Source organism: Lagenorhynchus albirostris, chromosome 19, assembly GCF_949774975.1.
Source record: "Lagenorhynchus albirostris chromosome 19, mLagAlb1.1, whole genome shotgun sequence".
In the NCBI taxonomy this organism is placed as follows: domain Eukaryota; kingdom Metazoa; phylum Chordata; class Mammalia; order Artiodactyla; family Delphinidae; genus Lagenorhynchus; species Lagenorhynchus albirostris.
Window position 1 is genome coordinate 46,126,449 of NC_083113.1, and position 15,215 is coordinate 46,141,663.

General features: G+C 47.5%; 1 protein-coding gene across 1 annotated transcript; it reads right to left on the reverse strand.

The window, feature by feature from the left end:
* Positions 1-1,316: 1,316 nt before the first annotated feature.
* On the reverse strand, positions 1,317-13,953 carry MARVELD3 (MARVEL domain containing 3). Its single transcript, XM_060131433.1, has 3 exons — positions 13,565-13,953; positions 10,924-11,051; positions 1,317-1,954 (listed from the first exon to the last, which is right to left on the reverse strand). Exons 1-3 carry the CDS (start codon positions 13,951-13,953, stop codon positions 1,317-1,319), a joined length of 1,155 nt encoding a protein of 384 aa, XP_059987416.1.
* Positions 13,954-15,215: the final 1,262 nt, after the last annotated feature.

A 15,215-nucleotide genomic window follows, 5' to 3' on the forward strand; every position in this document is an offset into this window, starting at 1 on the left:
AAATGGCCAACACACATCAGAGGTAAATGACATTGACTGAATTTTTTTAATAGCCACTTTGGCATACATTGAAACGGGCTTATGTTTGCTGATTTCTTACTAACTGTATAGACAGTCTGAGATTTCTGTCAAAATTGCTGTTTTTAGAAGTGTACTAAAAATTTGGTTTGAACTTATTAGTAGTTTAATCTCATTTATAATATGAAAATAAAACAATGTTATAAAAAAAGATGGCAACTAGAAAAACTACCCTTTATAATAAGAACACGTATATTTCTAGTTGCATCTTACATGAACGGAATATCTGAGACTAGTTGTAAAGTATAAGCACAGCTATAAAACTTTAGGTTAAAATTACTGAAAGAACTTTATTTTTGAGATTCAGTGTTAATGGTCTGTTACATTATGGAAACAATTCAGAATTGTGAGAGATTACAATCGACCTTTGAAGGCCTACTCTGTAGGGCGCTGGAAGGGATGCAGAAATAAAGAAGGCTCCAAAATGCCTGTATAGTCTAGTAAAATCAACTGCTTTATCTTTGTACTCAGCTGAATAACACGTTTAAGAAGTTTATGAATTTTATTTCTCACTATTTGGAGGCATCATATTTCAGGAAATTATAAAATATTTCAGGAAAGTGAATTCCAATCAAATGACTTGAAACAAGAAAGCAACTAGCTTGGAAAGGTGGCAAAAACCATTTTATCTGAGCCCTACCCCAGGAATCCCGAGGAGGAACATGCATGCTAAAAGCACCTACCTGTCTTCAGGTTTCAGGGATCCAACCTCTGGGACCCATGCAGTCATGGTATACTGTCGAATGGGCAGGAGAGTTTTCTTCCAGGAGAGAGCCAGAATGTAATTACTCATTTGGAATCTAATCACACAGATGCTTTATAATCAGTCCCCTGGGATCAAATACAGGGGGAAACGGCATGTTTTTCTTAGTGACTTTAGTTTGGTCAGGCAAGCTATTTCCACTGTAACACTGGGCCTGCTACCCCTGATGTGTTGTTCTCATCTTTCAGAATTTCTCTGGCTACTTAGTATTATTACCTTACCATTTGGTAAGAGAGTCAAACCATAAGCGTATATGCAAACTTCCAATGTTGATCTTTGTAGCGAAGGTGGAGGTATTTTTTTCTAGCTCTCAGCCAACAAAGACATTGATAGAAAAATGGGATGATCATCTAGCTTTGCACTGGTGCCAAAGGGAACATTTATAAAATCAAGTACATGAAAACCACATTTATGTAATGTGGTTTTTGAGAGAAATAAGGAAGCTGGGTTGACTTTTAGGTTCCAGTAGTAGATCTCAGAGTATCCCAGACCACAGGTATTCTGGTGCATCATTATAATTGCTGTGCTGTTCTTGGCTGTCCTTGTAGTGCTTCTGTTCTCGGTAGCTCCGCAGGGCCAGCACCACGCTGGCGCCATACATCACCACCAGAAGACAAGCAAAGGTGGCTGCTGCTCCATCAGTGCCTGCCAGCTGGCAGTTCATCCAGGTGAGACCCCTGCGGGCGTAGACCCTCTCTCTTGTCCTGCAGGTGTCTGTGGCATTGATCCGCAAGGCCGCGTGGAGGTAAAGGCCGATGCCTACGCAGTAGCCCAATGCCGCGAGGAGGCTGAAGGCGGCCTCAAAGAGGAGCCACTTCCCCGGCAGTTTGTTTAGACTCTTGGCTCCTTGGAGTAAAACACCCAAGGTGAGGACACCCAGCCCCAGAGAAACAGCCACGCCGCTGTATATCAGGGGCGCCCGGAGGATCGTGTACTGCTGGTCCAGCTGCCGAACCTGCTCCAGCTCAGTGCCCTCAAATGGTGAGTAATAGCCGTTCCCAAAGCCACCGCCGCTGGCAAAGCTGGCACTGAATCCAGCAAGGACAAAGTAGGAGGCCACGATACACATGAGAACCATCCCATTCAATATCACCTCCACTATCTGTATCACACCTAGGAGGAGAGAGATTGGGAATTTAACACTGACGTCACTTACCCAGGAAAGCTCTCTAGGTCAGGCAAGAGAAATACCACCTGATTGTGAGGACATGGTCAGACTCAACATTAACATCCTTGGTTTTTGTTTTTTAATACTCATGTTTGAAAATCAGAATGCCACTGTGGAAAAACTTTTGGCCGTTACTTTAAAAACTATACATACATTTACCGTGTGACCTTGCAACTGTACCCCTGAGCATTCATCCTAAAGAAATGAAAACTTCGGTCTACACAAAAACATGTACACAGATGTCACAGTAAACCCTAAAGCCCTCCAATGGGCGAATGGTTCAACAATCTGGTACAGCCATCCCCAGGGGAAACTCTACTCAGCAATGAAAAGGTATGAGCAGCTGATACTCGGAACAGCTTGGATGGATCTCAAGGGATTCATGATGAGTGAAAAAAGCCAGTCTCAAAGGTTACATACTGTATGATTCCATTTACATAACAGTCTCAAAATGAGAACAGATTAGTGGTTGTCAGGGAGGAGTGGGATTGGGGGAGCGGGAGGGGGGTGGGTGTGACTATAAGTGGGGAGCGTAGGGAAGTTCCAGTGATGGAACAGTTCTGTAGCTGATTGTGGCAGTGGTCACACGAATCTGCACAGGTGATAAAACCGCACAGACCTACACTCACACAGACATGAGTGCGTGTAATACTGGTAAAATCTAACTAAGCTCTGGAGAGTGTCAATTTCCTGGTTGTGATTTTGTACTATAGTCACCACTGGGGAAAACCAGGTTAAGGATACACAGGATCTCTGTTCTATATCAGCAACGTTTTGTGAATCTATAATTATTTCAAATTTTAAAGTTTAAAAAAAATCAAAATGACATAAAAGGGCATAAACTGAGAAAAATCACCCATGTCCCTGTCCACCCTGTTCTCTACCCCCAACCACTTTCATTATTTTCTGATATAACTTTCCAGCGTTCGTTTATGCAGGTAAAAGCACTCAAATCTGAATTTCATCCCCCCTTTCCCTGCTTTTGTCACAGGGAGGACACCACACACTCTGCTCTGCATCGTGCTTTGCTCTTCCTGGAGATGTTTTCAGATCAGCTCCTACAGTGTCCACATGCTCCGTTATGTGGCCTCCAAGCCTGCTGTGTGGGTGGACCAGTCTATTCAGCCAGGATCCTACTGCTGGATACTTGGCCTGTTCACTTGGGGGGGTTCTTACAAGTTTAAGGAACCCGCAAATGCCATGAGGCAGTGGAAGCCAAGAGGTGAATGGAGATGAATGTCGACTTGTCCAAAGTCACCTTTCATTTGTCACTGACAGGGGCCCCAGCCTCTCGTTAGGCGTCTTCCTGGGAGAAGGTCTCCTGTTGTTCTCTCAGGGGTCAGAGAGGAGAATGAAGAGAAAAGCATATGAACCTAGAGTGGGAATGCCAGGCTCGCATCCCCGCTCTTTACTGCCTTGTGACCGTGCCCAAGTCACTGACTCTAAGCCTCAGACACTTCACCGGACAAATGAAGGTAATACCTCCCTGTCTTATCCCACAGGGCTGGGATGAGGCCCAAATGAAAGCAAGTATGTGAAAATACCTGGAAAATTATAAAATGTTATACAAGTGGATGGTGATGCTACCCAGTAACATATATAAAATGGAAGGAAAGGGGACTTCCCTGGTGGCGCAGTGGTCAAGAATCCACGTGCCAATGCAGGGGACATGGGTTTGATCCCTGGTCCAGGAAGATCCCACATGCCGCAGAGCAACTAAGCCCGTGAGCCACAACTACTGAGCCTGTGCTCTAGAGCCTGCATGCCACAACTACTGAGCCCGCATGCCACAACTACTAAGCCCACGTGCTGCAACTAATGAAGCCCGGGCACCTAGAGCTTGTGCTCCGCAACAAAAGTAGCCATCACAATGAGAAGCCTGGGCACTGAAATGAAGAGTAGCCCCCGCTCGCCGCAACTAGAGAAAGCCCGTGCGCAGCAATGAAGACCCAATGCGGCCAAAAAAAAAAAAATAAAGGGGATTAATAAGAGATTTAAGAACAAAAGGGACAGGGACTTCCTTGGTGTCCAGTGGGGAAAACTCCACGCTCCCAATGCAGGGGGCCTGGCGTTCAATCCCTGGTTGGGGAACTAGATCCCGCATGCCGCAATTAAGACCCGGTGCAGCCAAATAAATAAATAAATATTTAAAAAAAAAGAAGAAGAAGAAAAGGGACAAATTTATGAAAAGCATGGTTTCCCAGAAGTCAGGAAAACCCTCTGATACACAAGGGGGTACCACAACGTTTATGAACTGGGCAGCTAAAGACCAGTGTGTCTAATGTACTTAGGCAACAGCTACTGAGCTTGCTGATTCCATCTCCTGCTGGGCCCACACAAATTCCTAGGAGGTCCACGGAACGCAGCAGTTACGGGCTCTGACAGTTGAGAAGCTACATTCCTCTAATTTAAATCTGAAAATAACATCAGACCAGAACTGCCCACTCTCCTCCCAGGCACCATAAGCTACTGGCTACTCTCTCCCTACAAGCAGCGCAAATTAATTGACCCAGACATCATTCTAATTCATGGGGAGTAGCTATCTCCCCCACCCAACACCTTTCTCTGCCTTGGTTTTCCTTCTGCATGCAGTTAATCTCTCACCCCCTGAAGGGAAGCAGGGATACTGTGCTACTACAAGATGTGGGCAACCTGAATGTTTCCTTCTGGGACAAGATTCTGCCAAAACAGCAGCAGCATAATCCACGCAGCCCATATCTGCCAGGCTGAAATGTAATATGTCTATTGATCTTGTCAACCACTCCACTGACTGCAACAATCAAGAGGAATAACGGTCTGTTGCTGGGGCCAATGATGAAGAAATATGGCTACTGGATATTATCAGAGCACCAGCCAGGCCTGACCTGGCTTTGCTGAAAACATCGAACAGGTTCAAGTATTTCCAAGCATGTTGTTAGTGCAGAAAGATTCACAGACATCAGGAGAAAAGAAAAGAGTGGCCTACTAGAGCTAGCGGTTTATCCCTATGGAGGGATAAACTGTAGAGGGAAGTGGAAACCGAAACAGACAGGAGATTTTTATTGTAAAATAGCATCTTTTTGGGTGAGGCTGCTTTTGTGGCTGATCATTTAATACTCTGCTTAACTAAACATCTACTATCTGCCTTTTCACTGTAAATGTGAAAAAACTGAGGAAAGCAAATCAAATTAAAACATGTTTTTCTAAAATAAGGCTAAGACATGTGCAGTCAAGTCTTACATAAAATGAAAAAAAATTTTTAATTTCCTCTCCAGAAGCAAATACTGTTAATACATTCTTATATATTCTTCAAGAAGTTTTCTAATCATATACAAGCAACTATATGTATTTCCTTTTGTAAACCCAAATGGAACTCATCTTTTAAATGTGAAAAGAAAATATATTATAAACATATTGTAAAGAGAACCATCACCTCCAAATTAAAATTTTTCTTTGGATTTTTATTGGAGTCACGTAAAGAAAAGAACATATTCACTTGTACCAAGAATATATTATAATGGGCCATAAGTCCTAATTTAACATGCAGTAAGAACCCATGAAGTTGTCTGGCCAAAAGTAGCATACTTATCCTGGGAAAGATTTTACTTTCTTTAATTTTGGATGGATCCTGAATTCCAGATGTCGGGTTAAATTCGTCGTACAATGGTACATTTACAAGAGGTACAAAACACTTATTGAGCTTTCAAGCCCATTGTAAGGGGCTTGTTAGAATACCTCCTTTGCAACCCAGTGAATTAATCTGATTGCTCTTTCCTCAGCCCACGTCTCCCTCCAGCTTCCATCTTACAGCAGCAGTTTCCCAGGCATCCCCATCCCCTGCCATCCAGAGCATTAAGGAAGTGAAGGGCCTAGAGTTCAGTGAGGAAAATATTCGAGGCTAATCTGCTTAAGACCGCTGTGTTTAGAGAACTTCAGGCCGAAATGTTTTTTCATGTCTGTGTGGCTTTTCGTGAACTTTGAGGATAAGGTTCTTCAAATTCACTTGGTTATCTCCCTTTATTCACTCAAGAAGTGCATTTTGCTGCAGCATATGCCTTTTCCTTGTGGGTCTTGGGCTCTAGTTTTGGTTGTTTTTTGTTGTTGTTTTGTTTTTGTTTTTTAAAGTAATTTTTGTTGGTCCCTTGCCAACAGAGGGCTCCAGGACCAGGGTTTATTACATCAGGCAGTGCTGCTCTATGTACCCTGGAGCTAGGCCCAGCAAACTAAAATTGGTCTGTTACTTTCCAAGGGTTGGCAAGTTCTGCAACAAAATATTCCACGAAAGACAGTGGTTCAGAGTAACTTCCATCACTTGAGTTTTTCGGAACTTTTTAATTTTTTTTGCAGTACGTGGGCCTCTCACTGTTGTGGCCTCTCTCGTTGCGGAGCACAGGCTCCGGACGCGCAGGCTTAGCGGCCATGGCTCTGCGGCATGTGGGATCTTCCCGGACACGGGGCACGAACCCGCGTCCCCTGCATCGGCAGGCAGACTCTCAACCACTGCGCCACCAGGGAAGCCCCGGAACGTTTTAAAAAGCCTAAAACTCCAGCATTTCCGCAGGCTTCTCTTTCAGCTTCCTAACCTTTCGGTAACCCCTTATGGCCAGCACGGCCCCCAGGGCAAAGACCCCGATGCCCAGGGCAGCAAAGATTCCAGCACCTATGTCTCCCCCATGGAAACTGCAGCTGAAGCCACTGTATCCTTTCCTCTGGTACAGCGCCTCCCTCTCCTTACACACGGGAGAGGCGTAGGCAGCCGAGAGGTAGTGGAAGTAGAAGTACAAGGCTGGGATGTATGCCCCAGCAATGAGCACGTCCAACAAGGCTTCAATCACCAGCCATAGGGGGCAATGCCACGGGACCCGCAGGACGCCCATGGCGATGAGGAGGCAGCAGAAGGCCATGAGGGCTCCGCTGCAGGCCATTGCCACGGTGACCATGGGCAGCTTTAGCTGGTAGAACTGGACGTCCAGCTGCTGCGCTTTCTCCCCGTCAGCACCATCGAAACCACTGTAAGCCCCTCCGTACTGGTAGTAGTAAATGCCCCCCAGGCTGGTGATGCCCGTGTAGCCCCCTGTGGAACTGTAAGACACAGAGCTGCAGGCCAGGATCAGCAAGTTCAGGAGAACCTCCAGCATTTGGCAGCAGGCTGCAAAAGAAGGGCGTGTTACCATTTTGAGAGATGCTACTTTGCACTTGGAGACTTGCACCTTGAGGCTTATCTTCCCAGTGGCAGCTCACACCATAGCCAGCTCTTTATTCTGCCCCCTGCAAGGCCTGAGCAGCCAAAGCTACATGATTAGCATTAGATGGTAGCAGGGAACTGTGGTCTCCAGAAATGATGTCAGAGGTACTTTGGACTGAAAAGGGTAACTCTCAAAAGAGCAAAGCAGCCTGCTCCAGGTGGGCTGCAGGATGATGGGGGCAGAAATCAGGCCAGTGAGCAGAAAGAAAGTGTCCTTTATGGAAGGCAAGAACATTCTCTGCCCTAGCCCTTCCCTGCCAAGAAGACTGAAAAATAGTTATATCCTCTTTAGACATGTTTTGTGGCCATCTTCAGTTTGAAAGAGGAAATTTCTCCAAATTTGAAGGAACTTATAGTGCTTAAAAAATATAATGACGTTAGAAAAAAAGCATGGAAGTTATCCATCACAATGTTAACCGTGGTTCACATATATTAGGGATAGGAAAGGTTAAGTTAATTAAACCTATAAGGCTTACTGAATTAGAGAAACATAATTGGTTTTACTGTTCTTAGACTTTAATTCAATAAGTATGTTTTAAAGTTTAATTTTGTTTTCTTTTCGTTTCCCTAAAGAGCAAATCTGGGCTGTGATATTTTCCCAGGGCTGGATTTTTTCAGGACCCTTGGCTGCTTTATCTTGGACGATGAAAGAGCCCCAGATCTTCCACCAAAGCTGGCTACTTTCCTTAAAGTCAGCTTTACTGTTATATAACTTATACACAACAAAATGACCTGCGTTAAGCAAACAGCTTAGTAAGTTTTGACAACTGTGTATGCATGTAATCATAATCAAGATATAGACTGTTTTCATCCCCCCAGAAAGTTCTCTAGTCACCCCTTGTGGTCAACACCTCACCTTCCTCCTCAGGCCACCACTGATCTGCTCTCTGTCATTAGGAACTAGGTTTGTCTTTCTCGAATTTCATGCAAATGGAATCATACAGTTAATGTACTCTTCTGTGTGTTACTTCTTTCTCTCAGCATAATATAAAGCTGGGTGCTTCTGAGCTGGGAGTTGTACGTGCTGACATAGGCTCAGTCCCATAAGCACTGAGTTAGGGTATTAAATAAGCATATAAAAGGGGGAGGGAGAATGCAAGTTGGGGGGCAAAACCCCCACCACTGTCCCTCTGAACCTTTTCAGTGTGGTCACAAGTCAATGCCACTGGCAGTGAGAAGCCATCTCAAAACCTAAACCTCCAGGCTCTGAGTGAGAGACAGCACCACTGACTATAGAGATTACAACGTTTGGAGAGAGAATGAAATTAAATTTTTAAGGATGGTTTGCAAGTAAGGGAAACATCAAGCCCTTGCATGAAGCTGAATGCAAACATCACCCTTTTTTTTTTCTTCACAATTTCCTTGTTACACTGGCCTAGCTCTCCTTTTACAATCTTCTCCATCATGATTTGAGCACCAAAGGTCTAAAGAAAGAGGAAAAGGACAAAAGGGAAAGGGGAAGCTGCTCCAAATGCAAATCATCGGAGGGAGCCAGGAGGGGAGCAGGCCATGTACCTTCTCCCCAGGGAACTTGTAATTCCTCACCAGTCCCTCCAAATAATAAACCTATAACACAACCTATATATGACAGGATTCCTAGTGATCTGATATGCACACGTGACGTCTGTACTTGCTGTTTATCTGATCTTTATCCTCAGCCTTTAAAGATTTTAGTAGCTGAGGAGTCTTGCCCGTAACCGTGAATTCGGGGCTTATCTACTTTTGTCAGTGTTCCACTGAACTTCCTAAGGGTGACTCAGCCCAAACTGCAGGGTCTCCCTAGGAAGTTAGAGAGAGCCACAGCTGCCTCCCATTTTTGCCAGTTTGCTGGAGGAGGACATGATTTCACTGATGAGGAAAAGAAATCACAAAAGATCTACTCTAAGACGAGCCTGAAAATCTTCAGGTGACCTTTACCCAGGTGTGAATTTCCTGTTTGAGACAAGTTCCCAGTGTTTAATGGCTGTTGCTCTCAACACAACACAGCATTGTGTATTTATATGGGTCCCTGCGTGTCCAGAGATCTTTATAAGCCCTCATTTGTTAGCTTCTGACTGCTGAACTATCCTTTCACTATCTTGACTCAGAAACCCAACATCTAGGCCCAACCAAACAGCCAGAAGCAATCAAAGCTAAATCAGGGGCCTCAAGCTCTGCCCTCTCCTCTTGGTAAATCAATCGCTGAAGAAGAATACCTCTAGAGAGAAACCTGTTAAAGAGCGTCTGGCTTGTTCCTATTCTTTATATCATCGAGAAAAGAAGGTCAAGCACGTAAACCACTTCAGGCCTTAGAGTCAGGCTCTAACTTTCAATTCCAGCTCTTCCACTTAACTGCTGTGTGACTTTGTATAACTTACTGTACCTCTCTGAGCCTCAGGAGTTGTTGAGAGCATTAAAAGCAACGGGGTGTGCCAACATACGTAAACTAGAGCGAGGATTCTTGTACCTGGATTGCCTAGAGCTCTTCCATGAAAGTTCTACATAATCCCATAATAATTTATCTCATTGTAATCACTCTAAGAGACATCTTCAGGGGCTTCCCTGGTGGCACAGTGGTTAAGAATCCCCCTGCCAATGCAGGGGACACGGGTTCGAGCCCTGGTCCGGGAAGATCCCACATGCCACGGAGCAACTAAGCCTGTGTGCCACAACTACTAAGCCTATGCCCTAGAGCCTGCCAGCCACAACTACTGAGCCCATGTGCCACTACTGAAGCCTGCACACCTAAAGCCTGTGCTCCACAACAAGAGAAGCTACCGCAATGAGAAGCCCGCACACCACAGTGAAGAGTAGCCCCCGCTCGCCGCAACTAGAGAAAGCCTGCACGCAGCAATGAAGACCCAATGCAGCCAAAAATAAATAAATAAAAAAGAGACATCTTCAGGTATAAGTTCCATGATTTCTCCCCCTTAGGCCAAGAAGTTTTCCCCTCTTAGTCATAGGTAGCCGAGGAAAATTTCTTACCCAATCATGTGAGCCATAAGGGTAAGATTTTCTTCACCCTGACAAACCAGATTTTCTTCATTGTTGGCAAGGCCAGGCCTGGTGCTAGGATGGGAACTCTGGGAAACCACATTTGGAGCTGACACATGATATTATTTAAGTGTTCTTCATACTGTGGATTCTAATAAGTGTGGTTTTTTGTTTTTGTTTGTTTTCAATGAAATAGAAGTTACTGCCCTTCGTAGGTGATGGCGTGTTGTTTCATGACGTGTGTATGCACATGCACGCACATGTGAACTTGTTCTTAATGTGAAACCTATTTCTTGCTGTGGGTCTCAGTCAACAACATTTAAAAGCCATGATGGCAGGTTTAGGCATCAGATCTCCTGTCCTGTGGCATGAGCTCAACCTGGCTGCCATCTCCGGTGATCTCCCTTTACCTCGGCCTGCCTTGCCAGAGGGGTCCCCCTCTGACAGCCGGCAACTCAGAGCTGGCTCTGAAAACTGCAGGCACGACTGCCTCACCACATCCGGGCCCGTCCGAGGAGAAACACGGGAAACCTAGCCGCCCCTTTCAGATGTTCCTACCCTTCTTTAGAAAGTGTGAACTTCACGCAGGTATGAAAACGAAAATACGAGGAAACCAAAAGGGAAGTCGGCTTGAATTTTTGCTCCATCATCTCGGACCCCGTCCAGAACCACCAGCAACGGTAAGTAATTGGTCAAACTGCCTTCAAAATGGCTCACCTCTTGCGGTGCACAGGTATCTGCACTTGTGGCATTCCAGGAGCCCTTCAGCCTCTGACTGGTAATATTCCACTTCCTGTACTCCAGGCCTGGGGGTCGAAAGCAGATATCTCCCTGAAGTGGGCTCACTATAATCAAACACATGTGTGGCCATTAGCGGGCTTCAAATTCAATAGCTTGTTCAGCATTAGAATTCTGGACACCTCACACTGGGCTCAGACATTAAAGAATGCACAGAACAGAAAATCTGCCACAGATTTCATATTCCAGAGGATTTTCTGGTTTATTGGCTATACAAGGCCTGCAAACACTTGGCCCAGTTCTGCTAATTAAGCACGTCACTTATCTCAGTAATTCTGAGCCCCGCCTCCCATGCTGGCTTGGCCTGCGGGGGAGGGTGTGTGTGTGTTGCGGGGGATATCTAACAGGTAGCTGGGAGCCACCTGGGGGAGCTTTTCAGTTCAGTGAGGACTAGGTCCTCTTCAAAACTAGTTTGCATTCACAAGACTGATGCCCAGGCTGGCATTCTCTTCCTTCCCTTGTTACTTTGGAAAGAGTTGAATCCACAATCATTCTCTAGGCTATGGGTGGTACAGACAACTTTGGACATCTTCACATCTCTCCCTCTTCCTCTGCCAGCCCTGGAATATTCTGTTCCTTCTCCTCACCACCAGCCCCCCCGCCCCACACCCTTCCCTATCACTTTATCCAGCACATCCTGGGCTTTGTCCAAGATTCAGTGGTGAACGGTGGGGGCTGCATTCTACTAGCTGGGCTCCAGGGATCCTTCTAGAACATAGATCTCACCATGTATTTTTTGTATTTGAAATCCATAAAGTCCAAACTTTAAGCACAGCAAGGGAGGGCCCATGCTCATCTCTCTCCACTCACAACCTCATGTTCACAGACCCAGCCATAGTGAACTGCCCCTCTCCCTGCCCCAAAAGATGACCTGCATTCCCATGCCTCCAGGTCACCGTGGAAACTACTTCTCTGCTTGAGACAGCCTCTTGCTCCTTCTCCAGAACGCAGCTTTGAGACTATCTCCTCCAGAAAACATTCCAGAGCCCAGTCAGGGCCCCAGTTCTGTTCTCTTTGTGTCTGTCCCCCCGCTGGAGTGGCACGTTTCACAGGTGCTGCAAATTGGTCTGTTTACTTGTCAGTGTCCTGTGGACACCGTGAGTAGATCTCTGTAGTTCCTGGCCCTACCTCCCATCCATTAAATACATGCTTATTATGTGGAGGAGAGACAGAAATAAATTGCTCTTGGTTTTAAACCACCAACTGTGAGCAAAAGAAGCAAAAGTATTCCCTTCACTAGCTTTGGGGCTTGGCGGGGGTGGGGACAGGGGGGCCAGGACACCAGTTTAGAAGGAAACCCAAACATGAAGCTCTGGATTCTCCCAGGCCTGGCAGTTGCAATGCAGTGTGGCTTTAGGCAGGGAGACAGTAGCCAGTGCCTGTGACTGTAACTGGGCACACCCTTTGTCACAGTTTGGCTAGTTAGTTCTAGATAATGTAACATAAACTCAGGATAATAGCTTTCCCGCTGTGTGGACACAACCAGAAGAGAGACTGGGCTTAAGCCTCCAAGTTCCATAGCAGAGAGGAGCCTGGACTCCTAGGGATGAGGGCAAAAACCGGAAGGCAGTCATCACTCCAGTACCTGCCTGTCTCCTTCTTGGCCTGGCATCTAATCTGGGCATTCAGTAATATTTGTGGAGTTGGATGGAATGTGCAATGGAAAAAAGACCACTTCCCTAGAAGGGGAGTGGGGTCTAGGACCACCACCTCTCTTTCCTTCCATCCTTACCCTCTCCCAGCTCACAGTCTTCCAGAACGTCATGAAGCTTTCACCCCACAGGCCTTATGGGAACTCTGTTCTACAAGGTAGTGATGGCAAAGTTTGTTCACTCAGGAGGGTGGGGTCTGAAACAATCATGGGATTTGAATGAGGCTGCCCAGAAAGACCTCACTGACAAAGGGGGGAAAAAAAATCTCTGCCCTTTTGTGCAGAGTTTTAGGTACATTCAGTTCTTTGCCTAAAAGTGTATCTTCTCCCAGCTGTCTGGTTTTGAAATGCATATACCCCTGGAAGGGATTACACATTAAACTATTAGCTTTCCATTGGTCTTTTATTAGGCCCGGGCCTCCAGGGAACGGGACTTTGGGGAGGGCTGGTTGTGGAGCACAGGACAAGGGTCTGAAGCCCCAAGGGGCAGTCCTGTGACCACATGGGTGGGGGTCAGAGAGGGGCCTCAGATTAACCCAACCCACCCAATCTCCTTCCCACCCCTTCCCTTTCTAGTCCTGAAGTCCTCTCTTCCTCTTTACCTGGTCCCCGGTCCTTCCACTGCTAAAGGGGGGGTGGGGGGTACGGGGGGGTGGAGGGTGGAGGGAGGTGGGGGGTAGGTCTCTGCGTTGTTCATCAGGTTCAGGTCAAGGAGTGTGTGTGGGGGGGGGGCACTGTAAGGTCTTCCTTCCCTTCCAGGTCACCTCTAAGAGCTCAAAAGGGAAGAATGACACTTCCTTTAAACCAGCTTCCCAGGACAAGTAGCCGGGACAGCAGAACCGTGCAGAATGGCCTCAGACCCAGGCTTCCTCCGGGGCGAGGTAGAGGGCCCTCGCTGCCCCACCTCACCTTTCTGGTCCTCGGCGTCCGAGGCCCTCCTTCCGCAGGGGCGGTGGCTCCGCGGTTTCCCAAGGCGCGGGCCAGAGGGGCGGGGCCGCGTCCCAGGTCGGCCGCCGGGGTCCGTCCCGCGTCCGACTCTGGCGGGATTGTTCCCCAACTCTTTGTTCACCGCCACGATGGTCCCCGGCCCTGTGTCTGTCCTGGCGGGGTTCCCGGTCCCTCCCCCTATCCCGGTCCTCGTCCTTCCGCCCGCCCCCGTTTCTCTCCCTGCGCCGGTCCCCGGCTCTGTCCCGCTGTCTCTCGGGGTGGCGTTCTCGGTCCGGGCGGGGGTGCCGGTCTGGGTCCCGCTCTCTCGGCCGGGCCCGGGACTCGCGATTCCCCGACGTATGTTGTTCCATGGCTCTGTTCCGCGTCCCGCCCCTGAGCGACCCGAGGGCAACAATCCACAAGTTTCCCCGGCAGGTGGCCAAGCCCGGGGGCGGGGCAGGGCGGGGCGGGACGGGACGCTCACCTGCGCGCACGCGCACTAACCCTGCTGCGGGCCAGGAGAGCGTTCACTTGAGCGCGCGCGCCGGCAGGAGGCGCTGCTGAGCGCGGCCCGGGGTCTGGGCGCGCGTGCGCCTGGATGCGGTGCGAGCCTGGAGGGCCTTGCTGCTTTACACACAGAGGAGGGCACTCCCGCCCTCCCGCCGTGCCCCGTCGGCCCTGAAGTATCCGCTTCTCGACCCCTCAAGGTGGGCTGCCTAGGGAACTGTGCTCTAAACTTAGCACCTTGGGTATGCTTCCCCAGAGTGTTCACCCATCCGCTCTCTCACCCATCCGTCCGCTCAGCCACCCAGCCGGCCCCCCAGCCACTGTCTGTCTCTTCCTCCCTCTCCTGCTATCTTTACAACAACTATGTTGTGGGGGACTTAAGGCCAGTTCATCCAAGAGTCCTGGACTCATAAATGTTTTTTTAAAAAATGATGAACCACACAGAATTGGCAGCCTTTTCTTTTGCCAAGGAAGGATATTTAAAAACATACAAAATTGACGTCTATTAATGAATTCTTTCAACGAATATGTGTGAGCCCCTAGCCTAGCAGGCGCGGGAGATCCAGCAATGAACTCTCCTTGTACCGTGCGTCCATTCTACTGTGTGTGGAAAAGGAGAACTGGCAAGAAACAGAGAAGACAATTTGACGTCTAAATTTTGATGAAGCAGGTTTCTTTATATAGATCTGGGAAGGGGACATTTGAGTTGAGTCCTAGAAGAGAAGGAGGCAGCCTTGAGGAGAGCTGAGAGAATGTTGCAGAAAGAGAGAAACCCTGACTTACGCAGAGAGCTGTACAAGAAGGTCACTGCAATCAACTATACTCCAAAAGTTTTTAAATGAAAAAAAAAAGAGAATGTCACTGCGAGCAGAGTGAGGGGGCATGAGATGAGGCTGAGAAGTGGAGCAGGAGATGGTGTAGGGGCTTCATGGTGAAGAATCTTCATTTTCAAAGAGCAACAGGGAAATATTGAAGTGTTTTGAAACACTGAGTGGCTTGATCTGATTTACGTTTTTAAAAAATAAAGATTACTCTGGCTTCTGTGAGGAAGATGGACTGCTTGGGCCTGAGAGTACAGTCAAGAGATGAGTTAGGAAGCTACTGAAGAAATCCACGTGAGGGGTGA

What these genes read in the sequence shown, in the direction of transcription:
- MARVELD3 (XM_060131433.1), bottom strand. Translation starts at nt 13,953, where the DNA reads ATGGAACAACATACGTCGGGGAATCGCGAGTCCCGGGCCCGGCCGAGA. An exon ending in GGACGCCGAGGACCAGAAAG is followed by an intron (nt 11,052 to 13,564) that starts GTGAGGTGGGGC and finishes GTTTGATTATAG; the next exon opens with TGAGCCCACTTCAGGGAGAT. An exon ending in ATACCTGTGCACCGCAAGAG is followed by an intron (nt 1,955 to 10,923) that starts GTGAGCCATTTT and finishes CTCTCCTCCTAG; the next exon opens with GTGTGATACAGATAGTGGAG.